Source organism: Podospora pseudopauciseta (genome assembly GCF_035222475.1).
Source record: "Podospora pseudopauciseta strain CBS 411.78 chromosome 7 map unlocalized CBS411.78m_7.2, whole genome shotgun sequence".
Lineage (NCBI taxonomy): Eukaryota > Fungi > Ascomycota > Sordariomycetes > Sordariales > Podosporaceae > Podospora > Podospora pseudopauciseta.
In genome coordinates this window covers 191,839-211,414 of record NW_026946668.1, presented here as the reverse complement: position 1 = coordinate 211,414, position 19,576 = coordinate 191,839, and the positions used below count along the sequence as shown (strand labels likewise).

The window sequence follows — 19,576 nt, the reverse complement described above, 5'->3', positions numbered from 1 at the left end:
ATACTCCGCAAACCATCAAATATCTTTTCTGAGCAAGTATCTAAATAACATCGTACAGTATTCCAACTTTGCGAAACAATTCGTTGGGTGACTACAAGGTCGTGACGTTGAATGGCGGGTCATGACAACATCAACTGGTACGGGGATAAGCACCCACACAGAATCAAGTTTCGCACGTCAATAATGCAACGGCGAGTGGAACGCCAAGCGCGTAGGAAGCACGGAGGGATAGTTATCACTCAAATATATATATGGCTCAATGTAGCTTAAGTGATGGTCCCTCGAAAAGCCCTTTCCTCAGACCTTGACCATCGTCTCCCGCATACAATTCGATTTATCAAGCCTCCCAACTACGTGCAAAATGGCAAACACAAACAGATCCAATGAAACAGGGTTGTTAACCCGATGGGTTCCTGATCGCCTCAAGCATTCGCGTCTTTACCGCTGGTTCCTCCGCCTTACGCGCGTCCTGCAATTCCTCTCCTCCGTCATCTCTCTTGGCATTTTCTCTCAGCGCATGTACAAGGTATACCGTCTGGTCAATTCGATCAAAACTCGCCGCGGAGTCAACAGTGCCATCGGGGCCGTTGAGGGTATCCTTGCCGCCGCCGTCCTATACACGCTCATCACGACTGTCATGGCATTTCTTCTCAAGGGAGGTGGTCCCAGGTGGCTCCGCTGGCTCTGGGTTCTCTTCGATATCTTGTTTGTTGGCGCTTTCATCGCAGTTGCTGTTATCACATCGCCAAACGGAGGTATGGCTGGACCAAGGCACTGTTATGACGATAGAGATGCGGCAGACGCGGCAAACGTAACTGGTGAGACGACGACAGGCGATGATAGCTGTGACTTACCTTGGGGAACGTTCATCCTGGCTATCGTCAGCACGTGAGTTACTCCACAAGAAAGTCCCGAGGTCCACAAGACACTGACAAGGAAGAAACCAGGGTTTTTCATGCCATTACAGCTGCTTTCCATGAAGTGCGCGACATGTATAGGAAGCACCACAAGGCGGGAAGTGACGAGCATGCCATTGCGACCCACCACCAGCAGATGAGGCACTCCGATGGTGTACACCACGGACCTACCGTTGCAAACGGACACCAACAAACGCATATGGGTTATAGCAATGGAATGCATGGTACCGCTAGGGTCTAAGGTTGGTTTTGAAGGGTAGTGCAACTGTAAAGGGTGTGGTGTTTTGGCTGTATAAACTCCAAAAATGCGTAATCAAATGAACGAGTAAACAATCACTTGATTCAGTTCATCATGGGGGTTTTCAAGCTCATACCGCTGCTTACTCTTTGTCTCACTAGTTCTCACATGACAGCAGTGGTGTCCGGGGTGCGTTGTATTTAGAACCCGGTGGTAAGCCAGACTATGATCCTACGCGAGCTAAAAATTTCCTGAGTGGCATCACCCGACAGAATGGGGGTCAGCTACAGGACTCCCTGCCGACCTCCCAACAATGACTACCCACACACACTCAGAGAACCACGCACTGGGACTTGTCTTAGGGCACGAATGGCCATCAACCTATAAATCAACGAAATGTAGATGATTTGGAGGAGACCAAACCGAGGGGCATTTCTTTTTTTCTTCTTTTTTTTACCACTCACCTATATTGTAGAAATATGGCACGAACACAGTCGGTCTTTGCAACTGCATCGCACAGCAAACCGTTAGTCGCTCAAGCAGCAGATGCCTGCCGACATTGTATACGCGACTTGGACTTTGCAGGTATTGATGGCCCGGACCTGCGAGAAGCTAGCTACCGTATGTAGTCATATTAGGACTTGCTTCATCTTTTAGTCTACTAAACACATCCCATGGCCGCAGTTCTAGAAGATATCGACTTACAACTCCGCGTCCTGGAGCTGTACCACGATCAGTATTTCGACGATCCAAAATGGAGACACAATGCTGTTGCAGGCTGTCTCAGTTCACTCCTTGAGTATTTCGATACTATGACATTGAATAACTGCGACGCTGCCGTCAGCCAAGGCAACGAATTAAAGGCGTTCAAAATGCGGGTGAAAAGGGCCCTTTGTGACTTGAGAGATCAAGCAAGAAAATTGGACAAAACACTCGGGTTTCTTTCAGGGTTGGTGAAATCTTCTGGGATCCCCCCAAGCGTACAATCAAGCTAATGGGAGATCAGACCTGAGGAAAGTGGAGGGTTTCCACTGCCAGAAGCAACGAATTCTAGGAATGTGCCTGCAGGTGGGCTGACTTTGCTGGCTGTTGGTTCGTACCCACTGTTTCCAGGAAAGAAAAAGAATGCATTGCTGACAGCGGAGGGCATAGATGGTGGAGGCGTTCGGGGACTGGTCAGTCTTCGAATCCTAAAAGCCATTATGGATGAGGCCAATAGAAAGAATGGGACAAGCAAAGCAAAGACGCCGGCGGAGTGTTTTAAGCTTGCTGGAGGAACAAGTACGGGGGGCTTGATCTGCATTATGCTCTTTCGATTAGTGAGTTTGCTATGCGTGACAGAGGTTGGCTGAATGTTTACAAACCACACCGGCTAACACATTTTACAGAGCATGTCGATCGAGGAAGCGATAACGGCGTACAAATCATTGTCACAAACCTTGTTCCAGCCCAGCTTCATCTCTAAATATTTAGGCGGTGCCTACATCAGAACGATGTTTGGCTTATCTTGGTACGAGGGCTCGTCGCTCGAGCATGCAGTCCGAGACGAGGTCGTTGCTCAGGGGCTAGATCCAAATGCTACTTTGCTGGACCACAGCTCTGTGCCAGGCACTGAAGGGTGTCAAGTGTAACTGCATTTCCGTTCTCTTCTTGCAGAAACAGCTTGCTGATGAAAGAAGCTTTGTCACTTCCGTCAGGTCAAGGGACAACTTCGCTCTTCGCTTTCGCTCTTACAGCTTTCCCGATGGTTCACTGCCAACATACAGTTCGGCTACCATCGTTCAGGCTGCTCGCGCGACATCGGCGGCGCCCTTTTATTTCCCCCCAGCAACGATAGGTAGGACGGAGTTCTGGGATGGAGCACTAGCAAACAACAATCCCGTGGATGAACTCTGGGCTGAGAAAAGCCTGTTGTTTCCCCGCTGGATAACAGATAAGCCGGTTGTCAAATGTGTGCTGAGTCTGGGAACAGGAAGATTTGACCCTTCGCGAAAGAAGCGGAGCTGGATTGCGTCACATCCTGCCATCTCCAAGGGAGCGCAGCTGCTGGAGAACCTAACCAATGTCGAAAACGTGCATCGCAGATTTGACCAGCTGATGAGGGCCGAGGGAGTGTGGTACTTCCGGTTCAACCCGCCAACCACAGACGATGTTGATTTGGCCGAGTACAGAGAGGAAAAGCTGGCTGGGTTGGAGGCCGACGTGGAGAGGTATCTGGAGAGGCCCCATATTAAGGTGATGCTGAGGCTTTGTGCTCAATTGCTGGGCTGATGCTGCAGCGGGAGGTGCAAGTAGGTATTGATCGGCAGAAATGGAGTTGCTCCTTCCTACCTGTCAACCGCGCCCTTTAACGTCACCAATCGACTTAAATAGTTGTAGACCGAATAATACCTACCCAACAATAAACAACACAGCGCAAACTGGCACAACATGGACTCCGACATCAAGCCCTTCAACATCAGCATTTCGGATGCCAAAATCGCCCAGCTGCACCACAAGCTGGAGCATGCCACTTTCCCCGACGAGACACCCTTGTCCGATGATTGGGCAGGTGGTGTTCCCCTCAGTGACTTCAAGCGACTGGTCAACTACTTGAAGGGCGATTTTGACTGGCGCCAGCAAGAGAGACGGTACTGAACCGTGATTTGCCCCAGTACACAACAACAATCCATGTCGATGGTTTCGATCCGCTCAAGATACACTTCGTTCACAAGAAGGGCAATCGCCTGGGAGCCATTCCCCTCTTGTTTTGTCACGGATGTGAGTCAACTGCATCCGCAACACTCGGCAAGCATTCCCCACTGACTTGTGCCTTCCCATAGGACCTGGTAGCTTCATCGAAGTGGCCAAAATTCTCCCTCTCTTGACCAATCCGGACAGTCAAGATCAGCCGTGCTTCGATGACGTTGCTCCATCTCTGCCCAATTTTGGCTTCTCATCTGGCCCTTCCAAGCCAGGATCTGTGCTCGAGCAGTACGCAGAATCTTGTCACAAGCTGATGCTCAAGCTTGGGTATTCAAACTACGGTGCGTTCCCCATTTTGGTTTTGTCTGCACATGCGGCTGCTGACAGCCCTCCCATAGCCACACAAGGAGGAAACTGGGGGAACGGCATCACACGTTTCATGGACATCAGATATGGTCCTGCGTCGTCGTCCGCGACCAAGAAATCTGGAGCCGTTTGGGCCAGTCACATCAACCACAACCTAGCCGTTCCTCCTTCCATCAGTACCATCCCACAGCATGGGTCCCTTGTGTACCTCAAGTATCTGTTTCCCACGTACAGCAACCGAGAAAAAGAAGGCTTGGCTCGAACCCACCGGTTTTGGGAAGAAGGTGCCGCCTACAACGGCCTCCACTGCCACAACCCAACCACCATTGGCATTGCTTTGAGGGACTCGCCTGTGGCCTTGTTATCGTGGATCTACGGGAAGCTCTACGACTGGACAGACTCTTACCCCTGGACAGACGACGAGATTCTTACCTGGATCAGCATCTACCAGTTCGCCAGTGCAGGGCCCAAGGCTGGCTGCCGCGTTTACTACCACTCGGCAACTGCCAAGAAGGTGGAGGAATACAATCCGAGAGTGAAGTTGGGCGTGTCAACCTTCCCAAAGGACTTGTTGATGTCGCCAAGCTACCACTATCGGACCTTGGGTCCGCTGGTGTTTGAGAATTGGCATAACAAGGGAGGCCACTTTGCTGCTTGGGAAGTTCCAGAGCTCTTGGTGGAGGACATGAGGGTGATGTTTGGTGGCCTGGTCAAGAGCGGAGAGATAAACTTTCCTGGCCCGAAGTAAGCTAAATATAATAAAATTCATTTGAGATTCCGATTCTCACCAACGCCCCTCGTTCTCTGCGTGCGACTTTTTGAGCGCATCCAGTCTCCACACATCGCATACCCAACTCCACCAGCCTCCACTTCCAAAACCCTAACTTTACACGATTCATGCCTGCTCGAAATCACGACTTCACACAAAAGTAGTCAGTCCTAGCCGATTTCCATCAATCTTTCCAAGGTCAGATGGCCGAGCGGTCTAAGGCGCCACGTTAAGGTATCAACCTTGATTGCACTCCACCAAAAGAGTTCCGTGGTCTCGTAAGGGGCGTGAGTTCGAATCTCACTCTGATCATTTTGCATTCTGTATTTTCTTTGACATTGTTTTTTTCTTTCCAGATAAAGGCTACCTCTGATATTGTGTGCTGTAGTAGCGCTTTTCTTACATGTCTGTCCGTTGCCTGGGCAACTGTCAGGGGGGTCAGGGGCCAGCTGCCTGTGGCAAAGGCACGATGACATACCCATCACTACTAGTTGCCCAATGATGAAATTGCGGTTGATACCCAGGCAATGATGTACATTGTACTGGCATTAAGAACTCAACTGAAGCCCATACTGGGCTCTCGGTATGTGGCATTATTGCCAAGTCATAAGGTACCGGGATGTGAGGAATCACATTCACCATGTCATACAGTTCAGTACAGTGCCTCGATGAAAACATATACATTTCGACTTTGGCAGGTTTGAAGGTTGTAAATTGCCGGCGGTCGTTTGTTGTTGATCGGCTTTGTGATCGACATCCGCCACCGTATGCATATGCACGCCGAGAAAGTTGACAGGGACCCTGAATTCCATAAGATAACGTTGAAGGGTCCACCGATGATCGGAGCTATGACATGTTCCCAATGTACGATGAAATAATCGAACTAGAGGATCAGCATCCGTGTTGTTGTGTAGTCCTATCAATAGCCCACTCAGCCCTCAATGGCAAGAAGATTGTCAGGGACTCGGCAACGTATGAGTCGTAGAGCCCGGTTCCATCAACATCATGGAGGCCTAATATAATCATGTAGCAGACGTAATATGCAACGGATGGGAGCAAGATCGCCGTTCGTATAAAAAGCAACGTACTATCATGGCGCATTTGCAGCCATACTGGAAAAGTTAGGTTGAATCAAGTATCGGCCGGGGATCCTGCCACCTCGTACTACTCTACGACCTGGGGCTTGCACAAGACTTTTTTCAGGGCTGGCATGATGTCTTAGCAAATAATGTACACGCCATGTGAAGTGATCGCCAGCCAACAGGGTTGGTCTGTGCTATCAAGCTAGTCTTTGAGCAGTTTGATGCATCATCATAATGACACAGAGTCTTCGATAACTTTCCAGATTTCTGAAGTTTGTCACCGGCTTCTAGTCACGGCATACTCAATGAAACCCAGGGAGTCGGATCATTCTGTGGGAGCAAGTTAGGTTGGGTCTTTTCCACACCCCCAAGACAAAAAAGGTACTGGATACATGCCTGGCCCTTCAGCAAGGGGGAGGTGTGTCGGCAAGACAGCTCCTATCAGTCGCTGGAAGGTAGATCACACCCATACAGACTACATCAACGTAGCGTGTTTTTAAGATGTTAAACTACCTACCGACAGTTGGCGAGAGGCCATCACAGCATTGCGCGGCCGGACTCTGCGCTCACCTACCACATTCATCTGCCTTATTGAATACCGATCTGAAGACAGATGTAGGCTCTTGTCCATCATTACAACCATCCGTCCTGACTGCCTGCCTATCTTCTTCAAGTCTGTGCAACCCGCATATTTTTTTCCATTGTTGTTCTGGGAGCATCTGGATTGTGCTGATATCGTTTGTGCACCCCCAAGCCATCCCACCGAGCTGTCCCAACACCACCCTCTTATCTGCAGCCATGCTGACCGGTAATAACATTGACACCACCCCAGACCACTGTGCAACTTTCGAGCCTTCTAGATCATCCACCTATCGCACATGGTTCCGCTTGTGTGTCCTCGACTCGGCGGGGGGGGGGAGCTCCATCGTCTGAAACAGCACAGCAAAGACCGTCATATCTAGTCCATACCAACCTCCGAACTAGCACTACCAAGGTATGCGGTCACTCCTCAAGAAGAGGAAGACTCCATGAATGCCACGAGCGGATGTTATACGTTAAGTGCTAGGCGTGCCCCTCCCCGTGTGTTTGTGTCTACGGTTCGCGTTTGCTGCTTGACGACAATCCCCTATATATCCCAAACTAGAACCCAAACAGTTTTTTTGAAAGACGTAGCCAAAGCTTCCTCCACGAATGCCTAACCCATGTGGCATTTTTCTAGCAGGACTCGTGTGCCGAAACGCAACGAATTCGTTGAGCAACTTTCTGTTTCACAAGCCCAAGAGTTCCAGCCATGGGCTACCAGCGGATAAAAACGGCTTCTTTGCCTGCCTTGTGTAACTAGTCCTGCCGCCGCCAACGTCTTTTCCCCCTCCCGTTGGGTCTTCACCACAGGGCGGGCAGGCGGGAAGATAAGGCTAGTTCATGAGGTGCGACAGTTGTCCAAAGGGTGGACCATCCAACATCCCTTCCACTGCTCTCATTCTTCAATTTCTTGCTCTCGCAACCAGGAGCAGCACCCAGACCCAAGCACTCGTGTAAAATGTATCATAAATCATCATACCATCCAACCACCTATGCAACCACGACCCCAAAAGGAAACGCCTCCCTAGACGTCTCCACCATGCTACACCCCATCGAAAGATATCTCCGTGAGTCTAAGCAGGCCTGTTCGCTCATTGGCTGAGAGACCTAAACGCCATGGCTGCCCGGGAGGAGGGAGGCGAGCCAGGGCGGGCAGAGTGCGTGTTAAATACGTACAATGGGGGCGAGCGCGGGAAGAAGGGTGTCAACGCTTGCGGGGAAGGGTGTAGGGTGCAAGTTGAGGAGGGAGTGGCGTGGGTTTACACACCAATGTAGGTCAAAAACCAAATATACTGCGTAGAAACAGGACATAGAGAATGATGGTGGGGGCTGGGGAATATCATGATTTCCATCTTGTCTCGCCGTCACCTACAACGCGGCGACCCGTCTCGAGTTGGACCCTTGATCAAAAGCAGGACCCTGAAAGGGACCCCTGAGCCGACCCGTCCAGATGTGTGGAAGTGGTGTTCACCAATTACACTCGCGTCGAGCCATTGGATGACAAAGCTTGCGCTATGGGGGTAGTCAATCAAGTCCTGGAATTTCTGCTGCATAGCTGGGACGGTCGGGTATTTCTTCCCATGTTTTTGTGCACCACAACAGAAAGGCGGAAGTTGACAGAAACCCAATCCTTTTCCCCAATGCCGCCCACCCTTCATCAACTCACCGGCCGGATCTCTCCAAATCATAGGCTCAGAGCGTGTTACTTGGCGAATATAACTGAACCGACCGGCAACAGATCGGTGAAAGCCAGACTGTGGTGTATATTCATCGACCGGTGGACCGTCATTTTGTATCTTCTGGCGGTGGTGTGGGTGGACATGAACGGTCCCTATGTCCTTGCCTTTACGGCCTGCAGCCAACCATGGAGCTCTCAGGGGGAGGTGGTGGGTAACAGAAGCGTCAATCTTGCAGCATTTCTCCTGATAATAGCATGAGAATCTGCACCCGTCTCCAAATGTGTACTTTATTGGCCAAACTATGTTGCAACGGCGAGATGCTTGCACAACCACCGAAACGCCCAGGCCATGATGGCCGTGAGTGCAACTGGCAGGCGGCGGGCAAGTCCAAGACATTCAATGCAAAGTAACCCACCCCAGTCCCCAACGCGCCTGCAGGAGGGTGGGAAGTACAACCGCAATCCCACACACCACACACCATCTCATCCACCCTGCACCTACAGGGAGGGGGGCCGTATCCATAGCTTTCCTTCCTACCCTCTTGTCTGAGTTCCGGGTGGGTTTTTGGAGGCAATGCAGACAAAAGGATAAAGATTGCCGACTGTCGCATCGGATCTGTGCAATTTGATAGCCTCCCACCCTTCTTGTCTGGTGTGTCGCTTCACTCTTGCTGTTAATATAGCAGGCATGCAGCGCAGGTCGCACCTCGCAGCGCGAAGGGAAGGAGGGCAGGCCGGACAGCAGGAGTGCTGCAGATATGCAATGCGGTTCCATCAGTTCTCATCATCTTTATCAAATCAATCAACCAAAAGGGTGGCTAAAAAGTGCCAAACAGGATTGCAACCCTCCCTTTCCTGGGCCTATCTCAAGCCCTCGAGTTGGCATGCGAAAGGAAGATTGCACGAATGGCATCGAAGGAGATAACGAACCGTCCTTCTTACTTTATACCCTTTGCTTGCCGAGCTGTTAAAGAAACATCGCCCAAACGAGACGGATGGAGAAAAAAGAAAAAAAAACCAAAAAACCAACGTCGGATGGCCATGCGGCAGCGGCTGAGTGACTGAAAGAACTGTGCCGCGCCGCTGTCGGCACGGGGGGCGGGCGAACCTGCCCGGCGATCGATCTGACAGGGTCCGGATGTTGTCGCCCTTAACCTGGCAGACCCTTTAGCGACAAAGACAATGATGAATAAAACAGTGTTGCTGGGCTAAAGCAAAGATGCACGTTAGGCGGAAATGTAATGAGTGTTGGGTCTTGCCCGGCTGACCGTGTTGGCGATAATACACTCCAAGTGATGAATGAAATCGAGGGAAACGTCTCGAGCATGCCTGAAAGAACCTTGAGAGGCTTCTTTGAGGCGCGATAACACCATCCACCTCACCTTCCCAGCTGCGGCTAGGCAAAGTCCACTTTCTTGTGCAAAGCTGCAGATCAGACCACTTTGGATATCATGCCATTGCCAATGCCATGCCGACCCGGCAGCAAAACAGCACCGGCGAGTTTTGCATCGGCAAGTACGTACAAGACACTACACATCGTCTCGGCTTTTCATACCTATGAGGATACCGTCAGTCGGATGCGGGCATTGTGTGCGTCCGGCTCATACACTAGGCGCTGAATCTTGATGGAACAGCCGAGATATCCGGCTCTTCTGTTGTTACGGGTCTCGGTGGTTCTCGGGTGGTGGTTGGCTTTTGGTGGCTCCAGTCAGTTTTCCACTTGTTACAGCAGTGGTCAAGGAGGTGAGCCACTTGGTGGGGTTTACTGGCACGACTGGGTCTAACCACCAAAGACTGTTCATGGAGTGACATGCTGTGTTGTGCTACTGGCAGCATCGAGGGAACCAGTGGAGGGTGCATGGGAGGAGAAAATTCAGCTGGTTTGCAGCGGGTCTCTACTGCATGGTAGGATCGTTAGTCAGACCTAGCCAAGTGGCAGCCTTGCTTCTCTCGTATTAGAGGCGCTGAATGTCAAATCTGTTGGTGAAATCGCCACTTTTGGTATGCATTTACAAGTCTTGGCTGGTTACAAAATCACCGACCAGCAGGACCTTCCATTTCACTCTTCCAACAAGAAACACCTATGTACACTAAGTGCAGTGACAAAAAAGCCACCAACCAGGTGCATATGGTGGCGTTGAGGTTCAGAAGGGTGCATGCAGTGAGGTTATCGCCGCAGAGCGGTCTGACCGGCGCACCGGTAGATAGGAGACAGTCACATTGCAACCAGCTTGCAGTAGTGTGGCTCTATCACACAAAAAGTCTTCATCCTCCTTCAAGGCGCACCAGCCTTTGTGCCTTTCCAGAGATTGAGGCAAGAGCATCTCGAATTGGTTGGCGCAGTGGGCCCCTTCGTTCTGTGCACCAAGCGCCGCTTGTCGAATCGTGGGAAGGGTGGGTGGGTGAGTGGAAGCCGAAGGGCTCTGAATGCCGGACGGGCCCGGAGGTGACGGCTGGCGATCTTGGCCCCACCGGGGAGAATCCCTGGTCCCGACCTCATCAGCCTTCTGACATCCCTGAACGACCTGTCGATGGTCTGGATGTCGTGACAGCGGGCTGGTCGACTCCATATTGCTGCCGACACGCCCCAAGGGCAGGGTATTTCGTACATAATAGTAACGCCTTTGTAGTATGGCATCGGCGCTTTTCCTCTGGTGTTTTCCACTTGCGAGTCCGAGAGCTGGATGTTGGACATTGTCTCTGCAGAATTTGAAGGATCATCCTGGGTTCCCATTACAAAAAGGAGGGGTCACGATGAGGGGCCCCTGATTTTGCCGATGCAATCCCCACCATGTATTGGGCCAACGTCCTGTCAACATCGTGATGCTGCTGTACAACACAGTGCAGGATATGCGGCGGAATTTCGACGACTTGTGTTCCCTTGAAGCTGATTGTTGAACTCATGCAAGTCGGTGCATTAGGGTATTATACGGGTTATGTAATCGTCGTCCAAGACAGTTGGCGTGGAAGTCATTCCTACTCTGGTGTTGCAAGACTTGCTTCTAGGCGTAGGGGACCGTTGCTTGAGTGCCAGAGAATGGAGGTGAGGGTGCTACGTCCTTGTGCCGCCGGGAAATCTTGATGGTGGCGTCCTCTTATGTCGCCTGAGCTGTTCGTTGAGGACGGCATTGCTCCAGACAAGACACAACAACTGGCCCAGTTGTCTACCGGTAAAGACTGCACCAATGGATGCAGCGTCCAGCGGCGGTTTGAAGAAGTAGCAAGGTCGATTCAGGACTAGACTCAGGAAGCCGAGTCTTTCCAAGTGTTGGATGCGGGACACCGGTCAGGAAAGCTGCTACTTGAATCGGGGACGAACTTTGGAGTTCAGGGCGGCACAACTTGAACCGTCCGGCAGAACTCAAAAATGGCGTGTCGACGGAGTTATGAGCCGCCCTCAGCCTGATGCGTAGGCGTCCCCAAGGCCATGCAGGTTTTTGAACTTCCGTGTCAACGAGCGAGGCCAACTATCGAAGCCTTTCTTCTGCTCGTAGGTCAGTAACTGGGTTTGCATTCTGAGACGATACCAGAACCAAGCCCATCATACTTACCGGTGCCGGAGAAGGTCTCAACCCAACTGTTTGGGCAGCTTCATGAGCACATTATGGATGCTTTATCCCTATCAATGTCAAGGGCTCGTCATTGACGAGTCTTCGCAATGACGAGCCCTCGCATGAATGCCCCTTTCAAGCACACAATTTCAAGGTGAAGTGAACAGCAAAAACTTCACCGCCATTCTGCTGGGTTCCTGATAGGGCAAGTCGAAGCGTCAAAGTGGAAAGCATGGCACCTAATTGGTCGGTGTGTGGCGTGGGTGCTGGTAACAGAGTGTCACCGGAGGGGTGACAGAAAACTTCTCAATACCTACTGTATTGATGAAGGATGATGTGATTTTTTCATCACCTCGCTTGTCTTACCCCGATTGCGTCCCAAGCCCATCAAACTCCGGTCTAGGTAGTAGATACAGCTTACAGACTCTCCAGGTTGTTGTTGACGGCAGTGAGTGGACTTTCTGAGCACGGCTGAGCAGCGTGGGGTGGTGCAAGGGTTTCCTCGGTGTTGCCCCGCGGCCAGCGCTTCCATTTGTTTTTCTCTCACTCACCGACCTCCCCATTGATGAATGAGTTCATCCCTCACATGGGACGCTAAGAGATCACCTGTTCTCGCATCACTGCGGGCAAGCGGCGCGGCGCGGCGAGTCGTCGTTGAGGAAAATCTGCGCCATCTAAAGCAAAATGTCTTCAAGAGGCTTGCGGTTGCGCTGAAGTGGATCGGTCACAGTCCAGACTCTTAAAGTCTTAATGATCTGTGCTGTTTGGGTGGATATACATACAACCCCACGCTTTTTGTGCGGGGGGTGGGGGGTTGACAACCCCGCGGTTGAGGATGGCTCGAGCTTTTTCTTGCAAAAGAACTTTGAGCAGGCAACACACCAGATCACCACCGCCGTCTGAGCTCAAGAAAGTATCGCCGGGCACAGCAACGGACCCGAGGCCTGGCTTAATACGAGCCCGCGTCAGTAAGCACAAAAGGGGATGCTCCGTACCTATGACATGTGCATATATCAAACACATCCACAAGGAGGGGCTGGGTGCGTCGACGCGAAATTCGAGACTGCAATGGAACGGGGGACAGAGTTTTCACCACACCTAGTAGTGCACAGTAGTGTACATGCAGTAGAGAGACGCCCCTGGGATCGGAAAAGTCGAGCTTCTCGATGTTGCTCCAGAATCACCGATTTTGCGTGCCTGCCGAGACAAATCAACGACGTCATGGAGCAAGGGATTGGATAGAAAGCATGGGTCTTGTCAGAGACCATTCCTCTTCTGGCCTAGTGCTAGTGCCAATTGCGTGCGTTCTCTTGGCTCGCTTTTTTTTTTGGGAGGAGCCCAGGAAGCCTGAGCTCCAGTTGCCGTGCTTGGCTCAGAGCACGAGGTGCCGAGCCCCTGCCTCCGTCTTGTCACCGCTTTCATCCGTGAACTCCGGGCCCGAATACCTTCACAGAAATGCCAAACCCCAAACCACCAAATCAAGGTTTTGCAGCTCACGAGACCTATGAACCGGGGGAGGGGGAGGGGGGGAAGACTACCCGTGTGGCATGAAGACACAGGCCAATCTCTTCTACGAGCCGTCTGGGTCCTGCACTTTGCGAGTGAACGTGGGATGGTGAGTAATTGTGTGTCCAGCGAAATCTAGCATCGGGATTGTTGTTCCGAAGGGTCCTGGGAGTGTATGATGAGCGTTAACCAGCCTGCATACTGCCGGCCTGCCTGTAATAAATAGATGGCGATATCGATGGGTGGTACGACTGGGACAGAGCCCATGCCTCCGCCCGAAATCCGGATTTCGTTTCGCGGTATTTGTATGTACACTCATAGAGAACTTGATGAAGCTTAGGTGAAGAAAAGCCCTTACGCGTATGTACAGAGTTCTCTCTTTCAATGTTCGACAGTGGCCTTTTCTTGTCCCCTTGGCGGCTAGTGTCAACTCCTCATCCGAGCAATGGTCTGGTCTTTCAGCATGCAACTCAAAACTTGGAAAATCCCCTGTCGAGCTAAAAGACAAGCAATTTTAATCGGTGGGCAGACTGCCTACAGGGGCAGTCTTAGACACAATGAGGACCAATCCTTTCTCACCGGTGCGTGGTGGGGGATCATTGGGATGTGGCTCGGTCGACACTTTTTGCGACATCCACACCATCATTGACGCACAACAGTGTTCTAGCAAGGAACTTGCCGCGCCGAATACAGGAAGAATGGCACTCCAGTCCGTTGGCGGGCCAGGAGAAAGAGGGGAAGCTCGATCCCTTGGGCACAATATTTGGCAGCTGCAGACCGGACCTACCGAATTTCACGAGCCGTCATGCCATGCCCATGGCATTGCCAAAAATCCCATCCAGTTTGCTCCTACTACTGAACCGGCAAGGCTTGTCCATTAGGACTGGGATATGAGTTAGGGGTCATTGTCAAGTAGAATGAGCTGGAGAGATGCCCGCTGTCGATCGAAGAGAGGGTCGGGGCAAGAACCTTCCCCACGGAGAAGGGGACCCTGACTGCCTAGATCTTGCTTCATGTCAGGTCTTTTATGACGAACGGAGGGGAAATGAAAGCTGCCATGAAGCTATCTTTTGGACGCTTTTCAGACCAATGCCCATGGTGTCCGGCATTGCCCACCATAGGTACACTCGTGCTCTTTTTCTAGCGCGACACGGTCGAGAGAGTACATGCCGTTTCAAGTGATTGAGTGATTGACATTACTATTTGGGGTGGGGGGTGAATATCCGACGAGGGGCCATCCGAAAAAGCGGCTTCCGATGTGTGCGGGAATATGTAGCAGCGGAAGATATGGGAGATTGAAACCACATATCAGAATCGCTGACCCACCAATCTGTATCGTGTTCTGCTGAGGCGTTTTGGTTTGACGAGAAAGGAAAGACGGAAGAGCTACTGAATTTGATGAATTGATGGAGGTAAAGATAGAAGCGAAGCAGTTCCCCGTGCCCAGTGGACGAACCACTCGCCTTCTCACCTCGCATCTAGTTGAAGTAATGCATGAATGAAATGCAAAACATGTTTCCCGGCAGCCTGCGTAAAGGCTTTTGCCGTAGGAGTGCATCGGGATGTCATCGCGGGGATGGGGTCGATGCTTTTGACAGGAGTTGGAGGTGGGAAATATCCTCCAAAAATCAAGATGGCACCGTGCGATGATTGCGAGCGCAGCACTGTCCGGGACAAAGTAGTTGGCCAAAGCTTGGGTAGCGCACATGTGGTTCAAGACATCATCCTCTTTGATTGGTCAATGGCTCACGATAAGAGAGACAACCTGGAAAACGAGCATTTGCCGTCACGGCAGGCAAGCCTCTCGCTTGGCAATAACGTTTGTAGGGTTCTCTGTTGTCTGGGATGGCTTGCTCAATGGGTAATAACCCGACAGAGAGAGTACTCTGCGAAATCCATCACTCCTCGATTTACACTACACGTATACGTGTACATAAACATTCGTGGACTTCTTGTCTCATAAGACATCTCACGAAGGATTATCACAAAGGCACACCGTACTGGCAAGTTTCTAGAACCATGCAGCGTTGGCCTGCCGTGTCTCAAATTTGCTGAAACAAATCCGCAGTCGGCATGGCATGGGTGTCGCAAAAGCCACAGCAAATTAGGAACCACTGCCCAGAACCAACACAAATAATTATTTGAGCATGTCCTGTGCCGCCACCGGCGTCAGTCAGGTGCTGTCCGCGCCGCCACCTGGTAATAACTACTGGACCGAAGCATCTAAATTTGTTGTTGGTGACTGAGTTCGGACTCCCATGGAAAACCGTTCAATTATCTTGCTGATGTTCTGGGTCGAATGCTGGATGTTCTCCATTGCTTGCCTTCCCCGCAAAACTCCAACTCTACCTACCCCGCCTTAACTGATGCAGAGCTGAGTTGTCGTCTTGCCATTCCTCCATCGCTCACACATACACTGCTACCGGTCCACTCTTGGTGCCCAAGCATTGCGAAAACCAAGTTCCTGATGGTATGATGGCAGTTCTAGGCTTTTGCTCACGGCTGGGGTTTTGCCATGGGATGAGGACTTTGTTCTTGCCCAGGGAATGCCATTGCAGGTCTGCCTGACGTGAGATAAACAATGTAATAAGGCAGGCTGGATATTCTTTGTCCGTGCAGATGTGGGGCAGATGGCGAATGTCTGGACTGTTGGGGGATTGCAGCAGAGACAAGGTGTGACACGGGGGGGTGGGCGGCATGGGATGTATTATACACCGCAATACGAACGGATACGGGAATACAGGGTTCGGATGGGAGCTGCGATAAGAATTGGTCTTCGGTGAGAGCCTGGAGATATGCCAGTCTCTCCGGCAGAAATTACTCTGCTTTTTTTCCTGACCGATAATCAAGTTTCACTTATCGTTGCCAAGAGAACCATCTCGATGCACGGCATGGTGCTACAGAAGGAGGCTGCATTGGAGACGCGAGTTGTCTGGATGCAGCAGGTCAGTTCTGCAAGAGAAGGAATCTATCTGGACGATGGACGATCAACTTGGAAGCTGCTATGTTCGGGCAGCCGTGATGGAAAACAAATTTGATAGGAGGCGTGGGGGTAGGCTACACGGAAAATGGCAAGAGCCGCGGAGGTGCTTTGATAGTGGCATCCCCAACGTCAACAGCTCTGCCCTGGTTGAAGAGATTTTTTTCTTGGTCTGTTTGTCGAGGCTTGTGCCATCGCTTGCTTCAGATCCAGGCAATTGCCCAGGGTGCCAGGTGAGTTGGCCCATGCAAGACACAGGCCTCCCTGGCACCGGCTGACATCGTAAGAGGGTTTGTGTCGAGACCAAGCCGTTGTCTGTGCCAAGATGACACTCAAAGAACTATTTGTCTAGCCAATCACTGCACCTGAATTCATCGCAGGCTGATAGCCCAAGCCTTGGCATATTCTTGGGGAGTCAGAAGTCTCCGAGATCCAAGAAACAATCATCTCCCGCACTGTGCAGAGGGAAGAGGAGATTTTAATGATTGATGGTTATGACAACCTCGTCTTCTCCACCGGGGCCAATGCGCTATTGTTTCGAGGCCGCTTGATATTGGAGAGCAGCGTTCTCAACACTACTCTAGAATCAGTCCTGTGGAGAGTTCAACCGACGCCGTGTTTACGTGGACGTAGATACTTGGACCGCTCGACCCCGTTGAGCCCCTCTCAGGTAGTTATGCACGGGGAGCTGACTCTTGGATGGCTACTGTATGCAACTCAACCTCCCGCATCGCCAACTAGAATCGAGATTCGGGCCGCGATGGAGATGGTGTTGACAGATCTTGCCAGCCTACCGACCAGTTGGGCTAGGGGTTCTTCATGGTCAGAGGAGGATGGAAGCGGGGAAAGTCTGGAGCAAAAGAATTAGCTGTTCAAAATACGACCTGCATCTCATCTTTGAACAACTCAACTCCAGACAGCTGCGCAGAAGTTGCAGGATGGCATCATGCTCCGGCTTCGTGGCGGGACCCTCGGTAGCAGAGGGTTTCGGTGAGTTGTGAAGTTGAAAAGAACGGAACAACTCCCAGGATTCAAGGGTCACAGTTGATTCCTGGGCCGTCACGCCGTCAAAGCCTCACCTGTGGTCGAGACGATGAGGGGGAGGCGCATTGAGGGTTCGATGAGGGTTCTAAGTTACTGCGCAATCGCCGTGGTGGGGCTGTTTCCCGCTAAAAATATTTTCGTCAGGCCAGATGGGGGATTAGCGCCAGCCCGGCATCGTTAGGCAATGTTGGCTGTTGGCCAATCGCCGATTCGTCTCACATCAGAGCTGGTTTCTCCAACGTGGGCTGAGAGCCGTCTGTCGTTGGATGGGCCTGACTTTTGGGAATCGCATTTCGATTCGAACCCCCGCCTGCTGGACGGATACACGATGAATGACCGGACCACTGAAAGGTGCTCGTGGGCGATGCAACAGTCGCAAAGAACAATGCAAGAGACTCGATGTTGGGCTCCAGGTTGAAAGCTGGAGGAGCTCTCTTGAAGCCAGTATTTGCGGCGCGGTAGACATTCACGACATTATGTCCGAGAACCTTGACCTGGACCCCCACATCGCCTCTTCTGCCGTTTATGGAAACGCGTGTCCTGGACTCCCCTCGGTGAAACAATGACAAACAACAGCTGGAGATGCTGCTTTGGGGTAACCTGGAAGTCTAGGTGTTGATGTATTTCACTCTGACAATGGCTGACGTTCATGAAAGAAGATAGGGCAAGCAACGGGCAAAAAGAATTTGTGCGAGACAAAATGCGGGCGTGGCTTGCAGCGCCTCGTGGGCCAGAAAGAAGAAACATTTGTCCAGTCATATAAATGCAAGGGTTACTGACCGATACGCCGTAAAACAAACAGTTTGTTGGCATGAGGGCTCTGAGTGGCTGTAGCAAGCGCGAGCATTTCACCGACGTCATTGTACCGTACAGCATGAATGTATGCCAAGACCAACACAGGCGAGGTGACAAAGCATGGTTTCATCCCCCCACAGCGCTGTCGTTGACTTGTTGTCGGTGTTTGATGTTGGGCAACGGAGATGAGCTTCTCTTCTTGCCGCTGATGTCGATGGATGAACAACGTGAGCAATAGGCTCGAGGCAAACCCAGCGGTTGGCTGGGCCACCCTGCCCAAAGCAACATGGCAGTGTCCAGTCCATGTTTCATACTGGAGCTGTTGACAAGAGAGATGCCCGACTGTGGACGCTGGCACAATCCCATCAACCCGATTGGGATTGCAGCATTGCAGCATGGCATTATTCTAGAGGACTGCTTGATACTCTGTAGCGTAAATCCATGGATGTCTTATCTATCGACCTTGCCTAGTATAGGAGATAGTAGTAGGCGGCCTGTCGGTCACGGTGAGAGCCCGTTGCATGCTTGAACTCTAATTCCGACGCCGTCTGTGCTCCCGCGAAGGCGAGTGTCGGCCGGCCGAAAGAAAGAAGAGAGGGATGAGGCAGTTTTATATCAACATGCTCACTGATGGGACGAATGTCTGAGGGTTTATCAGCAACCACCCATCTCTGATACGGCTGGCCGGCATCGGGAAGCTCCTGGACGCTCGGACTCTGGCTGTGAACGGCTGCTCACTCACACAGTGTACATGGCAGGGATGCTGGCCCTCGCACCGGGCAGCAGCTGCGAGTGGGCCAACTCGCCTCGCCATCGTCTCCACTCCCGCCAAAAATTGGAAAGGTTGCATCCCTGCAAGCGCAGGCCTAGAAGTATCCTGGTACCGGTGAGCCCCCCCAGCGTCAAACACCATTCCACTTCCCACTCACTCGGCCCACGCCTCCCTGGCCCCATTTGCATCCGGTCACTTTGACTTCCTTGTTAACGCTTACGATTACTCCTCCTTCACCATCGCCTCCCTCGTCCACCACAACCTCACCATCTCACCTCTCTCGCTCTCTTTTCCTCCTCTCTCTCCCCCTCCCATCTCTCCCTCCATCACGACCGCCCGCTCATGTCGCCCATACCACCTCCCCTCTCTTCAATTCCTGCACTGTAGCGAGCTGTGTCCCGACCAGAAACCATTTTCCGCCCACCGACCATTGCTCATTTCCAAGCCTGTACATTGGGCCACCTTGAGCGTCTTGGCTGGTTCGGGCCCAGCGCCATAGGTACGATCGACTTCCAGGTTGGTGGTTGTGGGTGTGTTTTCTTGGCCCACCCCCCCTGGTCACCTATCCCCCGTCCAGTCCACCCATTCCACAGCCCCGTCATTCAAAACTG

The 19,576-nt window shown here is 51.8% G+C and overlaps 5 protein-coding genes and 1 non-coding gene across 6 annotated transcripts; 4 read left to right on the top strand and 2 right to left on the bottom strand.

Moving 5' to 3' along the window:
• Positions 1 to 63: 63 nt before the first annotated feature.
• On the top strand, positions 64 to 1,239 carry QC763_704960 (uncharacterized protein). Its single transcript, XM_062915502.1, has 2 exons — positions 64 to 888; positions 948 to 1,239. The coding sequence occupies exons 1-2, from the start codon at positions 362 to 364 to the stop codon at positions 1,156 to 1,158; spliced, it is 738 nt and encodes a 245-aa protein (XP_062761096.1). The 5' UTR covers positions 64 to 361; the 3' UTR covers positions 1,159 to 1,239.
• Positions 1,240 to 1,476: 237 nt separating this feature from the next.
• Positions 1,477 to 3,426, top strand: PNPLA8 (Calcium-independent phospholipase A2-gamma; the record flags this gene model as incomplete). The annotated part of the gene is made up of 6 exons (XM_062915503.1): positions 1,477 to 1,776; positions 1,840 to 2,104; positions 2,162 to 2,247; positions 2,308 to 2,474; positions 2,544 to 2,782; positions 2,835 to 3,426. Exons 1-6 carry the CDS (start codon positions 1,635 to 1,637, stop codon positions 3,424 to 3,426), a joined length of 1,491 nt encoding a protein of 496 aa, XP_062761095.1. The 5' UTR covers positions 1,477 to 1,634.
• Positions 3,427 to 3,585: 159 nt separating this feature from the next.
• On the top strand, positions 3,586 to 4,954 carry QC763_0113300 (uncharacterized protein; the record flags this gene model as incomplete). The annotated part of the gene is made up of 3 exons (XM_062906508.1): positions 3,586 to 3,785; positions 3,988 to 4,181; positions 4,239 to 4,954. The coding sequence occupies 3 exons, from the start codon at positions 3,586 to 3,588 to the stop codon at positions 4,952 to 4,954; spliced, it is 1,110 nt and encodes a 369-aa protein (XP_062761094.1).
• Positions 4,955 to 5,172: 218 nt separating this feature from the next.
• On the bottom strand, positions 5,173 to 5,287 carry QC763_0113290. Its single transcript has one exon. It is a non-coding gene; the product is annotated as a tRNA-Leu (tRNA).
• Positions 5,288 to 11,714: 6,427 nt separating this feature from the next.
• On the bottom strand, positions 11,715 to 12,102 carry QC763_704975 (uncharacterized protein; the record flags this gene model as incomplete). The annotated part of the gene is made up of 3 exons (XM_062915504.1): positions 11,715 to 11,794; positions 11,869 to 11,894; positions 12,014 to 12,102. 3 exons carry the CDS (start codon positions 12,100 to 12,102, stop codon positions 11,715 to 11,717), a joined length of 195 nt encoding a protein of 64 aa, XP_062761093.1.
• Positions 12,103 to 16,353: 4,251 nt separating this feature from the next.
• Positions 16,354 to 16,706, top strand: QC763_704980 (uncharacterized protein; the record flags this gene model as incomplete). Its single annotated transcript, XM_062915505.1, has 2 exons — positions 16,354 to 16,587; positions 16,644 to 16,706. The coding sequence occupies 2 exons, from the start codon at positions 16,354 to 16,356 to the stop codon at positions 16,704 to 16,706; spliced, it is 297 nt and encodes a 98-aa protein (XP_062761092.1).
• Between the last annotated feature and the right edge of the window lie 2,870 nt (positions 16,707 to 19,576).